The 11,878-nt window shown below is 40.0% G+C and overlaps 1 protein-coding gene across 2 annotated transcripts; it reads left to right on the plus strand.

Moving 5' to 3' along the window:
- Nucleotides 1-216: 216 nt before the first annotated feature.
- On the plus strand, nucleotides 217-11,242 carry gga1 (golgi-associated, gamma adaptin ear containing, ARF binding protein 1). Of its 2 annotated transcripts, none has more exons than XM_028456209.1 (17): nucleotides 217-322; nucleotides 2,170-2,254; nucleotides 3,251-3,326; nucleotides 3,413-3,511; nucleotides 3,599-3,722; nucleotides 4,511-4,611; nucleotides 4,833-4,913; nucleotides 5,829-5,960; nucleotides 6,067-6,148; nucleotides 6,632-6,745; nucleotides 6,824-6,973; nucleotides 7,069-7,142; nucleotides 8,404-8,591; nucleotides 8,667-8,830; nucleotides 9,288-9,457; nucleotides 9,551-9,661; nucleotides 10,379-11,242. In XM_028456209.1, the coding sequence occupies exons 1-17, from the start codon at nucleotides 280-282 to the stop codon at nucleotides 10,487-10,489; spliced, it is 1,905 nt and encodes a 634-aa protein (XP_028312010.1). In that variant the 5' UTR covers nucleotides 217-279; the 3' UTR covers nucleotides 10,490-11,242. The 2 variants fall into 2 exon arrangements, with proteins under 2 accessions (XP_028312010.1, XP_028312009.1); XM_028456208.1 differs by having other exon boundaries at nucleotides 224-322; nucleotides 6,821-6,973.
- Nucleotides 11,243-11,878: the final 636 nt, after the last annotated feature.

Genomic DNA, 11,878 nt, shown 5'->3' on the forward strand with positions numbered 1-11,878 from the left:
AAAAGCAACTCAATTACATTAACGTGAGTACTTAATTGTAATCTATTACTTTTACCTCTGGATTTAAGGAATATAAACAACCCAATGTTTGCCATTTATCGTCAGAGAGCACAAATAGAGTAACATATGGATTAAAAAGTTGTATAAAAGCGTTCATTTATACAACATATTGTGGCTGTTTCTATGGTTTCTATGTGATCCAGCTCTTTGGCCCCGCCTACTACGTCTTCACCTGCGTAAGTATCGCGAGACTTGGGCATCCATATAAATCTCGCAGTGATGGCTGCGCCGCCTGATGCAGAGAGTTTGGAGTCTCGTATAAGTGAGTGTCTCTAACTTGTCCCACCGGGTCAGGGATGCTTTCAGACTTCTGTGCGCACACACGACGGCCCGTGAGCGGTTGTGTGTGAGCTGACAGTCCGCTGTAAGACGCTCGGAGCCCGCTGTTAACGCTCAGGATGCTAACACCACCGCGTCGTTTAGCGTCGGAGCCAGCTGTCAACACGGAGAGCAGCGAGAAATATTTGCTCTAACGGCTCCGTTTCTGAGCCACATTAATGTTTACCAACCTAAGATCATTACCGAGCAGTTTATGATTTAATTACCTACTATAAATTACATTTGCAGTGATGCTACAAGTCCGAGAAAGATCGAGAAGAGAGCGTGACACATGAAGACTGTGGGTGTTGTGGATCTGCCCGCTTCCTTGTTAACTGGTGACTGGTTGTAGACGTCAGACTCGCTGACATTAATGGTCGGCCCAATTTTGTGCTTAAAATTACTTGGTTTCGAAATAGTCCTTCCCTTGACACGTTTATAAGCATTTATAGACATGTTTTACATGTTTATAATATTCACCTAATACTAATTATTCCCAGTGGTCACAACTTCCTGACTATGGGTGGAACTTCCTGTGAGAAACTGATAAAACTTTTTCAGAATAAGAAAACCTGTGATCACCTGCCAAATTCTACTTCCGTTTTGAAGACTGTTATGGATTTGCTTGTTTTCATGTGATGTGTGGACTCGTGGGTTGGGATTGTGCGCTGACATAAAATGTATTAATTTTGTGTAATTATTTGATTTAAATGTGGCTGTTTGTGCTTATTTATACTGTACAGCGTGTCATTTTTATTGGCTATACGCACGCTTCACTTCCGCGTTTGAGTGAAGATTGTGAAAGAACTAACCCTACTGTATTATAATAAATGATTATAGTTTTCATATTAATCTCACGCAACTCAACAACAGCAGTAAATAGCAGAGAACATCTTATACATTTGCATAAGCTACTGGCCTTTCACTGACAAACAGTTTTTCCCGTTTATTCAGAGTTGCTCCTCTTATTTGATGTTTAGCTAGGCGCTAACGCGACTTTATTACAGTTGCTACAGCTATGTTTGGATAGCATTTCTTACCTTGTATAAAACCTAATGTCCGTTAAAAACTGTTCCAAGCCAAACTTGTCGCTGATGGCCATCTCCTCCATCTGTCACTGGAGCGCAGCGTTCTCAGCCCGGACCGCCAATGCATCTGGCTCAGCCGACGAGCAGTAGTCATGGTCAGGACATGGTACATCCATTACCTCCTCAGGGTTCCCAGAGGGGAAATGTCGTCACTCTTTTTGCCCCCAAACACCAAGACGAGGGACAGGAAGGGAGTCATTATTCCATTCAAAAAGAACGAGAACAGCTACACTGACGACCTTGTGCATTCGATCGCTCCTTCATGTCGGGGTTAGGGTTTATCTATCCGGATGTTGATGATCCACTTTTTTTGCAGCTCATCCGCTTGTGGGAACGTAAAAAAAACTCAAAGCAGAACAACATCTAGCTTGATGTGCTATCTCCTCTTGTTTGTAAGGTAAACTTCCTCCTTTTGGATGTCATTGTGTAGACACACAACCACACAAACAGGCAAAATTAAACGAAACTGTGAAAAACACGTTTCAAAAGTGTGAGGCTCATTTCTCCACTGTTTCAACTGTCTGAAAGCAGTAACCGGAAATACTTCATCGGTCTTCTTTTCAACCGGAAATACGTCACGTCTCACTGTACATGTAGCCCATTCTGTGTTTGTGAGGTCGGTCAATCACATGACATTTTACGACTAAGGGCATTAGTGAGATTTGATAATAATTTAAAAAAAGATTTGATTGTATCTGTGCAGACAGAGCCACCAATCCACTGAACAAAGACACAGACTGGAGCAGTATCCATGCCTTCTGTGATCAGCTCAACCATGATTTGGAAGGGTAAGATGATGTCATCACCAGTGATACTTTTTAAATACTGTGGAGAATATTGAAGAACTGTTTCTTTTAGTAAGAGAAGAATGATTAGATTTAGATTTAGCAACGATTTGATTCAAATCATGTTTCACTGTTGCTGATTCGATTCAAGGATGACATTGGTTGATTTAGATTGATTTGATCTGAAATGATTCAGTGACTTGAAATCCATTCAGTAACTTTTTAGCCAAAATAATAATTCAACCAGTGTGACTGTGAAATAAATACCTGGATAATGGACAGTTCAGGTGTTTCTTGTTACGGACTCGTCTATAAATTATTATGGACATAAAAAACAATTAAAGACTAGGGCTGTACAATCAATCGAAATTTAATCATGATCACAATTTTGGTTGAAACAAGTAACTAAATCTGATTTTCGGCAATATTTATATTTAAAATACGGGCTTTGCACTCTTTAATAACGTATTTATTTCATTCGCCTTTGGTACATTTTAAATTCTTGGATTGATTTAAAAAAATAAAAATGTATAATTCTTTTTTTAAAGCTTCATTTTGCACTGCAAACTGTACACTTATTGTTTAAAATTAGTGTAATAAAAATTGTTTCTTTCCTAACCTAAACAATTGTGATTATAATCGTGAATACAATATTGATCAAAATAATCACGATGATCATTTTGGCCATAATCGTACAGCCCTAGTAAACACTATTTAATGGCAAATATATTCCCATTTTATTTGAGTAAAGTTCAACAAACACTTCAGTTTTCAATTAAAATACAACTGAGTTTTACCTGGCTCTTCTGTTTGGTTTTCAACTTAAAAAAATACCCCAAATGAATGACTCAGTAGCTAAAAAGCTCTAAATCTTGACAAAGCAGGTGAATTAATAGAAATGTCATGGTGTTGTAATTTGGAAAATGTGATTTTAGAACTTTCCCACAGTCTGCATTGTTCTTTGGCTCTTTCAGCTCTTGTTTTTTTAATATATTCCAGGCCTCAGCTGGCCACCAGGCTGCTGGCACACAAAATCCAGTCACCACAAGAGTGGGAGGCCATGCAGGCTCTGCTGGTGAGTGGACTTACAAACGGGGTCACCTGTTACTTTTAGTGGATGTTTGGTTAAGGTTTTTTATTTTTCAACTGTTTGAATGAAAGGTGCTGGAGACCTGCATGAAAAGTTGTGGAAAGCGGTTTCACAGTGAAGTGGGAAAGTTTCGCTTTCTCAACGAGCTGATTAAAGTGGTTTCTCCTAAGGTGAAGTGTGTTTCTGTGGTTCTCATTAACCACTGTATGTCTCCTAATGGTTTGTATCTATAAATCTCTTCTTTCTCTCTCTGACAGTATCTTGGCTCCAGGTCACCTGAGCCAGTGAAGAAGAAGGTGTTAGAGTTGATCTATAGCTGGACTTTAGGACTCCCTGATGAGGCAAAGATCTCAGACGCCTATCAGATGTTGAAGAAACAAGGTGAGGGTGAGCGTGTGTTTCCTAAAGGAAATCTGGATTGAGCTTTATGGCACATTCACACCAAACACATCCAAAGTGTCAACAGCGTCAGGTTTACTTGGACAATATATGGTTGATGCGCTTCTAGGAGCATTGAGGTCACGCTGCGCGTCCCGCGCCTCCTGTGCGGTGTGTTTTGAAGCTTCGCCGCATGTTTTGAGATTTCAAGCTTTTCGTCGGTACCTCCAACGTGGCCGACGTAGAGTTGGGATTGTTTAACTTTTGGGGCATATGGCGACGCGTCGACCAATCAGGAGCCTTCCCCAACCGTGACGAATTCAGAATAATGCACAAAAAAAAGAAACAAAAACTTTGTGCTGAAATCATGCAAGATTTTGCATGAGATTTTACCTCTGTCCATTTCCTGATATTGCTACGCATTAGATCGAGCGCTTTGTCCCTTTGCCCACCCCTTTATGGTAAAAGCTGTCATGTAAATGTGTGACATTGTCCATGAACATGCAAGTGAAACTATATTCCCCGTCATTTTGCAATTTCCACTTAATTTTCTTTAAGAAAGAAATGACAATAATATTGCCATTTCTGTTTCAGGAAGAAGTGAATTCTGCTTTTTTCGGAATTTTTTTTTTCTGCATTAATGCTACATTCGATTGCAAATCTGACAAAACGAATCGGAAAAGTGCAATAAAACGGTCCTTGAGCTCAGGACCCCGACTTGGGAATTCAGGCTGGATCTTACCGAGTGCAATCAAACTCAGCATTATTGTCCACTCTGTTTTTTAAACCAGGTATTATTAAACAAGATCCAGAGCTGCCGCCGGATAAACTCCTAAACCTTCCTCCACCCAGACCCAAGAATGCCATTTTTGAAGACGAAGAGAAGTCCAAGGTAAGATGTTGACGCAGAACAAAAGATGAGCCTAACGCTGGATAGAAAATAGAATTTATGGTGTAAAATACCAACAGAAAACAGTCTGTCGAGTAGTTTTTTTAGACAACTTTCAATGTTTCATGATGTACACCTGAATGTGTTAAATTCATTTTTCTTTAAAAAAAAAAAAAAGAGACAAGAATTGCTTAATCTGGGCGTTCTGCATGTTGCCCTGACAGATGTTGTCCCGCCTGCTGAACAGTTCACACCCCGAGGATCTGAAAGCTGCAAACAAACTCATCAAAGAGATGGTCCAGGAGGTGAATATTACTCTTTCTACACAGTATAATCTCCTGTTTACTGTGATTGTTGCACTGATGGAGAAGATGGTTTAAATGGCTAAAGGTGTAGGTTCTACAGTAGCAGGAGCCAGGGTTGGGGGCAATTATAGTTGTAAATGATAATTAATTACAATTATATTATTATATTATTTATAAAAAAAATGTTGCCATTCTAATTAAATTGTAATTGAGTTCAGATAATTGACTTTGTAATTATAATTTCCATGAAACGTCTATATTTATATTGTCAATTATAATTTAACTCAAAACTGTAGAACCATGTTACAATACAGTTCTACACATATGTAGTTAACATTTATTAAAATATGTTTCACATAAAGCTTTCCCACATTTTAATATTTTAACAAAAAAATAGAAATCAAGGGGTATACTGACAGAAAAAAGGCTCAGACGCCCACACAAAAAATATTAAAAACTATATTTTCATTGATTAGGAAACCTAACAGGTAACCAATAGATAAGAAAGAAATGAGATGATAGATATTTGTTTAGTGTATTTTACAGCTTATTTAAGTCCTGTTATCATAAGAGATGTTAACACAAGAGGAAGGTTAACTTTTAATCAGGTTATTTATTAATTGTGAATAATTGTAATTGAACTTTAGTAATTGAGAGCATAATTGTAATCATCTTTCTGGGGATTAAAAAAATAATTAATTAGAAAAATGCTGGTCACTGTAATCCTAATTGTATTGTAATTGGACATGGGTAATTGAAAACATAATTGTAACTGAAAATCGTAATTGACCCAAACCCTGGCAGGAGCTGTTGTTTGCTCTAATAACCTAAATTCTCCTCACACTTCCCTTTGTTCTGTCCATCAATGATAACATTGTTCGTGCACCTGCTTAATGTTCTCGCTGTCCGTTTCAGGATCAGAAACGAGCTGAAAAAGTGTCGAAGCGAGTCAACGCCCTCCAGGAAGTGAAGGAAAGCGTGTCTTTGCTGACTCAGCTCCTGCAGGACTACGACGGTGCGAATCAGAGCAACGACGAGCTCGTCCAGGTGAGCCGAGAACTTGCTTTTGTTAACACGGCGCCTTTGGATCAGACGTCTGACTTTATGCCTTTTGTTTCTGTGTTTGACTTGGGGGGGTGGGGGGTGTGGTCAGGATCTGTTCCAGCGCTGTGAGAAGATGAGACCGACACTGTTCAGGCTGGCGAGCGACACTGAGGACAACGACGAGGCTCTCGGTGAGCAACTACCATGTTTTTATTTATTTCCTTTTTTTCTTTTTTCTTTTTTAAATAGACACCATACAATTACTTAAAATTCAACAACCTGTAAGATAGTCTTTGTAATGCTGCGAGTTAACTGAGAGGTTTGCCATAAGGGGCTGAAGAGCAACTACAATGTAACATTTTTGCTCGGGCTTTTATTTTGAAACTTGATACAAGAATGTTGTTTAAAGTCGTGTAAAGCCAGAAACGACTGAAGGATGTTTCTCTTGTCTTTTTATGAAGTCATCTTGTAAATCTTAGTTAAAAACTCCAATCTCAGAGTTCAACTGAGTTCAGCAGCACGCGGAACTATTTGAAACATGGCTGACCACTAGAATAGTAGATTTTTCTTTCAATTTAAAAAGACCTTATATGCATTTCAGCTTTAAATCTCGTTTGACCATCGGGATCCTTTGAACAGACTTATCTGAGGCAGATTTTTTCCTCATGTCACAGCGGAGATCCTGCAGGCCAATGACAGCCTGACGCACGTTATCAACCTGTACAAGCAGCAAGTGAAGGGTGAGATCGTGAACGGCAACAATGCCTCCAACATGCAGAAACTAACAGGTGGGTGAAGCCCTGAGGAACTCTTTAAAGTGTTTTACTCTGTGTTGTTTGTAAAAATGTGACAACTTGTGGCAGGAGGAGGTACTGCACTGCTAGACTTGACGGGATTGGACACGTCACCTCAGTCGTCTCCGTCCTTTCCTCAGTTTCCGACTCCGACCGACAGCCTCAACGCTCCCTCACAGGAAACGGGACTCAGCCTGTTGGATGATGAACTCATGTCACTCGGTAAGTGCACAGCTCTGATTTATTTCCTCTGAGATGGGTCGATTTACCACCATTTAGTCCTAAAAGCTTAACAGTGCAGTGAATGTATCCCACAGGTCTAAGTGAAGGAATGCACACATCCAACCCTCCATCACAGCCTGATGACTCCACAGCGTGGGACTCCTTTCAGGTTCTGTTCTATGACTGCTTAATTATATGCACTTATATTGACTTTACATCTTGAATCTTGATGAAGTAAAATGACTAATCCATTATGCTGGGTTCACACCGGATGCGTCACAAAATGTTCATGTGTACATACAAAGTCAATGGATACATGCATCGCTGATGCGGAATCTTTCCTGTGCGGTCCGATCCGCACGTCAAGATCGTTGTCCGTGCGAGCGTGCTCCAGATTTTTCAAATTTGCACATTCGCAAGAGATGAAAATATTGAATTTCTGCGACTGTTTCGCCTGACGAAAGCCAATCAGAGTCTTTGTTGCCGATGACGTCAAGCCATCAACAAGGACACCGGTCTGTTCACTCATTCAACCATGGAGTAGAAGCTGTGTGACCACCTGCAGCTGTATGACACGGCCTTTATAACTGGGACCAGACTAGGAAGGATTTGGCGAGGAGGTGGTAGTAGCAGGTAAAGTTATGTGTCGCACTGAGCTAGAATAGCATTAGCCGCTAATCACACTGGCTTTTTTTCACTGGTGGTTTATGTTTATGAGAGGAGAAAAAGGAGCGCAGCTCCTCGCTTCAGCAGGCAGTGAAACTCAGAGTTGGATGTGTCACTGGTGGGCGGTGGCTACGTGCATATGAAGTGAATGGGGACATTTTTTGAACCTGCGGAACGTTTCGTGTGTTTAAAATTAGGGTTGACAAGGGGCGGAACATTTCCAGTTATGTTTCCACTGGAACTTGAGCTCAGGAATTTTGAGGAATATTCAAAAATATCACTTCATTATTTATTAATTAACAGGAAATTAAGAGTAATTTTAAATGACTATCATATCGAAACACAAATATTAGCATCCATTCCAAATCTGTCCATTAGTTTGAGTTGTTCAGATAATCAGAAAAACTCTGGCAGACATAACGTTCTTGGTAAAGATAATAAAAAAATTTACTTTTCAACTTGGGTTTCAAAATTCAGTCAATTTTGAAAGTTGGAAACTTTCCATGGAAATTAAGGAGCAGTTTTAATAATTTAAAGTTGGCCCTTAACATGGATGTTAAATATAGTTGGAAAAATATATTTTGACTTAAATAAACTAAATTCTCAGCTTCCATTGTTTAAAAGTAACTCCCAATTTCCGGTTAATTCTATTAAATAATTACCGTTAAGTTTAGATTTTTTAATATTCCTGAGTTTAAGTTCCTGTAGAAATGTTCTGTCCCTTACAGCCCTAATTAACATTTTCACCTACGTGCTGCTTCCAGTCGTCCGACAGCATCGACGCAGACGCCCCAGCAGCTCCCAGTCTCCTCCTGAGTCCAGACAAACCAGTCCTCTCCCAGTCTGTTTCGTCGGGATCAGTGCCCGGGAGCTCGGCCCTGGATGAACTGGACCTGCTTGGGAAGACTCTGCTGCAGCAGTCGCTTCCTCCAGAGGGTCTGCAGGTCAAATGGTAAGTGGGCTCCATAGATGTGAACATGTTTATTTAATCAAAATGCACTGAAGATGTTTCCCTTTCCCTCTGCAGGGACAAGCACCAGACCAAACCCACTCTGAGGGACCTCCAGAGCAAGTCGGGGGTCAGCGGCCTCTCAAACCCCATCTCTCCACCCACACTGCTGGAAACCCCTCCTTCCCATGCAGAAGTCACCCTCACAGATGTGTTTGTACCGCTAGAGTCCATTAAGCCCAGTAAGTTAAACATCGGCATCTTCATTGTAGTGGATGTAAAGCAATGAATGACAGGCCTGTGTGTTTTTTAAACACTTCTTTTTTACCTTGTCTGCACAAGCTGTTCATGGTCAAATTATTTATGTAGTGCAATCTTTTTGCAACAGCAATGCACGTTTATTTAAACTAAATAAATTAATTTATTTTATTTCATAATTGTGACCGTCACCAGCCCTCCCTAAGGAAGGGTAAGAATCTAAAAAGAGAGGGAAGTGTTACACCTAGGTGAGGGGGAAGAGAAGAGGGAGTCAGGGTAGGACAATGGAAGGGTCGACTGTTTTAAGGTGGGAGTTAGGGCTGGGCGATATGGCCTAAAACTGATATTTGGGATCAACGTATCCACAGTGAAGCCCAAGACATGCCAGTGCAAGAGCCACTTCTACGAACCTATGCACCTCTTTTTCTTCTGTATTTCCAGGTAGTCTCTTACCAGTTACTGTGTTTGATGGACACAGTTTGCGGGTTCTCTTCCACTTTGCTCGTGACTCGCCGCCATCTCGTCCAGACGTGCTCGTAGTCATCATTTCCATGCTGTCCTCTGCGCCCGTTCCCGTCATCGGCATTAAGTTTGAGGTCACGACCCAGAAGGTGAATGCATGCGCATTTATCTTAAGAACGTGTCCATTTGAAGAAGCTTCATCCATTTCTACTGTCTGTGTTTTTCTTTTTAATCCACTGCAGTCCATGGCGGTGAAGCTTCAGCCTCCGTCAGGAACCGAGCTCCCTGCTTTCAACCCCATCCTACCTCCTGCTGCAGTCACACAGATTCTGCTGCTAGCAAACCCAAACAAGGTGCATCAGGAGGTCTGACTCATGCACTAAGGAAACTCTGTGGTTTAATATTGAAACGGCTTAAAAGAGAGCAAAAGAGAATAAACCTCCGCCAAACGCAATATTCTCTGACAGATATCCTGATCATGGTACCATAGGATCATTCACACTTTAAAGCAGGGGTGTCAAACACATTTTAGTTCAGGGGCCACTTACGGAGCAGTTTGATCTTAAATGGGCCACAGATTTTATGCTGAAAAGAGGAATTTCAACGTTATTGTGCCCTAGTTTACACTTAAAATACAAAATATGTAAGAAGCTCACCATATCCAAGCAATACGTGCCAGATATCAGGATCTTCACTTTACATTTCCTAGATTTTGTGACCAATTTTAATTTCATGAAGGGAAATTATTTCATCATTTGAAGGATTTTGTAAGAATTTAGAATTTTAACTGGTTAACATGGTTGAAAACTGACCAGTTATCATACAAGATGCTAACACAAGAGGAAGGTTACGTTTTATAGGTTTATTTATTAAAGGCTCAGTAAGTGTGATTGATTGTAATTTAACTTTAGTAATTGAGAATAATTGACTTTCAGGGGGAAAATAATGGTAATTTTAACTAATTGTAAAAAAACTCCAGTCACCATAAGTAATTAGGTTGTAACTGAACATGGATAATTGAAGAGATAATTGTAATTTATAACCACATTTTCATGTATTCTGTGTTTCAGGAGAAAGTAAAGCTGCAGTACGCTTTGACCTTCACTTTGGGGGAGCAGGAGTACAGCGAGAGCGGCAGTCTAGAACAGTTTCCTCCTCCAGAGCAGTGGGGGCATCTATAGCAGCCACACACGGACTCTCTGCTCTCAGACTCTGCTCCCAACAACACTCCTCTTCTTTTTGCAATGACTTTCTTTTAAAGATTGATTGTGTCTGCTGGACTTCATGCTGTCAGTGTAACGTGTGCTCTAGGTCTAGTCTCTCTGCATTAAAACGAGTCACTGTGCGTTCGCTGCAGGTTTGTCATGATTGTGTGTTGCGATAGGAAAATGTGTGGGTTTGATCATTTCGGATTTGTGTTTCTTACATTCACCTCTGCATGCTCTACTTTCTTGTGGCGTATCGATCGATTTGCATTTTTCGAGAATGATCGTTTTGATAAATCTTGTTTTTGTTCATCATCCTGCTTACAGAACACTGTACAACTCGAGCTGTGTGTTTCCTGCCGTATGTGCCTATTTTGCAGTTTTAACATTATTTAAATGATTCAGAATGGAACTCGTTTCCTCGTTCAGACTCACAAAATCTCTAGTTCTGGGTTTCAAGTCTATGTGTTATCATTTATTAGTGCAGACAACTTGCACGTATGCAAAAGAAACTGCAATCCTGTGATCGAGATGCACTGTTTGTCTCCAACGGGTTTGACTAGTTTCTAAATGCATGAACAAACACTTCTTCTCCCAAAGGCTCCGTAACACATTCCACTGCGCCGGTGGCCAATGAGTGTACAGTAGAAATGTTATGTACACTTACCCCCAGCAGTGTGGAAAACGGATATTACAAACGAGTAATAAAGTAATTATTTTGTGATCTGACCTGAGTGTTTAAAGAGGTTATGAGTTTCTTTGTTTAGCTGGAAGAAAGGGCAATACTTAAAGTTTTATACATAAGGCTTATATTATGCTTTCACTTATGATCTGCATGAAGACTGTTACAGTATAAGTGTTGTTTATTACCCTAACTAAGACATGGGCAACTGGTGGCCCCCCAAAGAAAAAGTACCAGTCCAAAATGACAGAAAACTAAAGTAAGAATACATTTAAAAAAAAAAAAATAGAATTACAACATTGAAGGAAAATACTCCAAAAACACATCGATTACTTCAAAACGACAACAGCAATATACAAAATGACACGAAAATAAAAATGACTCCAAACCCACAGTACTAACAAGCAAAACAACTGAAATACACACATTACTCCAAAAAACATACATTTTACAGAAAAATTACATATAAAAAAAACAAAATGCAATCATAGCAACAAAAACAAACGTGCACAGAATGACAAGAAAAACACACAAAATGATTAATATAAACACTTTCCTGTGTTAACACTCAGCTTGGTCATTCAAAATGCTGACTAGTGTTGACAATGTGGCCCTTTGAGCACACAAACACGTTTTTCTGGCCCCCGCTGTGAAAGAAGTTGCCCACCTTTGCCCTAACCACA

Source organism: Gouania willdenowi, chromosome 8 (genome assembly GCF_900634775.1).
Source record: "Gouania willdenowi chromosome 8, fGouWil2.1, whole genome shotgun sequence".
Lineage (NCBI taxonomy): Eukaryota > Metazoa > Chordata > Actinopteri > Blenniiformes > Gobiesocidae > Gouania > Gouania willdenowi.

Excerpts from the sequence above, each read along its gene's own strand:
- gga1 (XM_028456208.1), top strand. The coding sequence starts at position 280 with ATGGCTGCGCCGCCTGATGCAGAGAGTTTGGAGTCTCGTATAA. Across the intron at positions 4,914-5,828 it reads TCAAAGAGATGGTCCAGGAG|GATCAGAAACGAGCTGAAAA; the intron begins GTGAATATTACT and ends TGTCCGTTTCAG. Across the intron at positions 8,831-9,287 it reads GCTAGAGTCCATTAAGCCCA|GTAGTCTCTTACCAGTTACT; the intron begins GTAAGTTAAACA and ends CTGTATTTCCAG.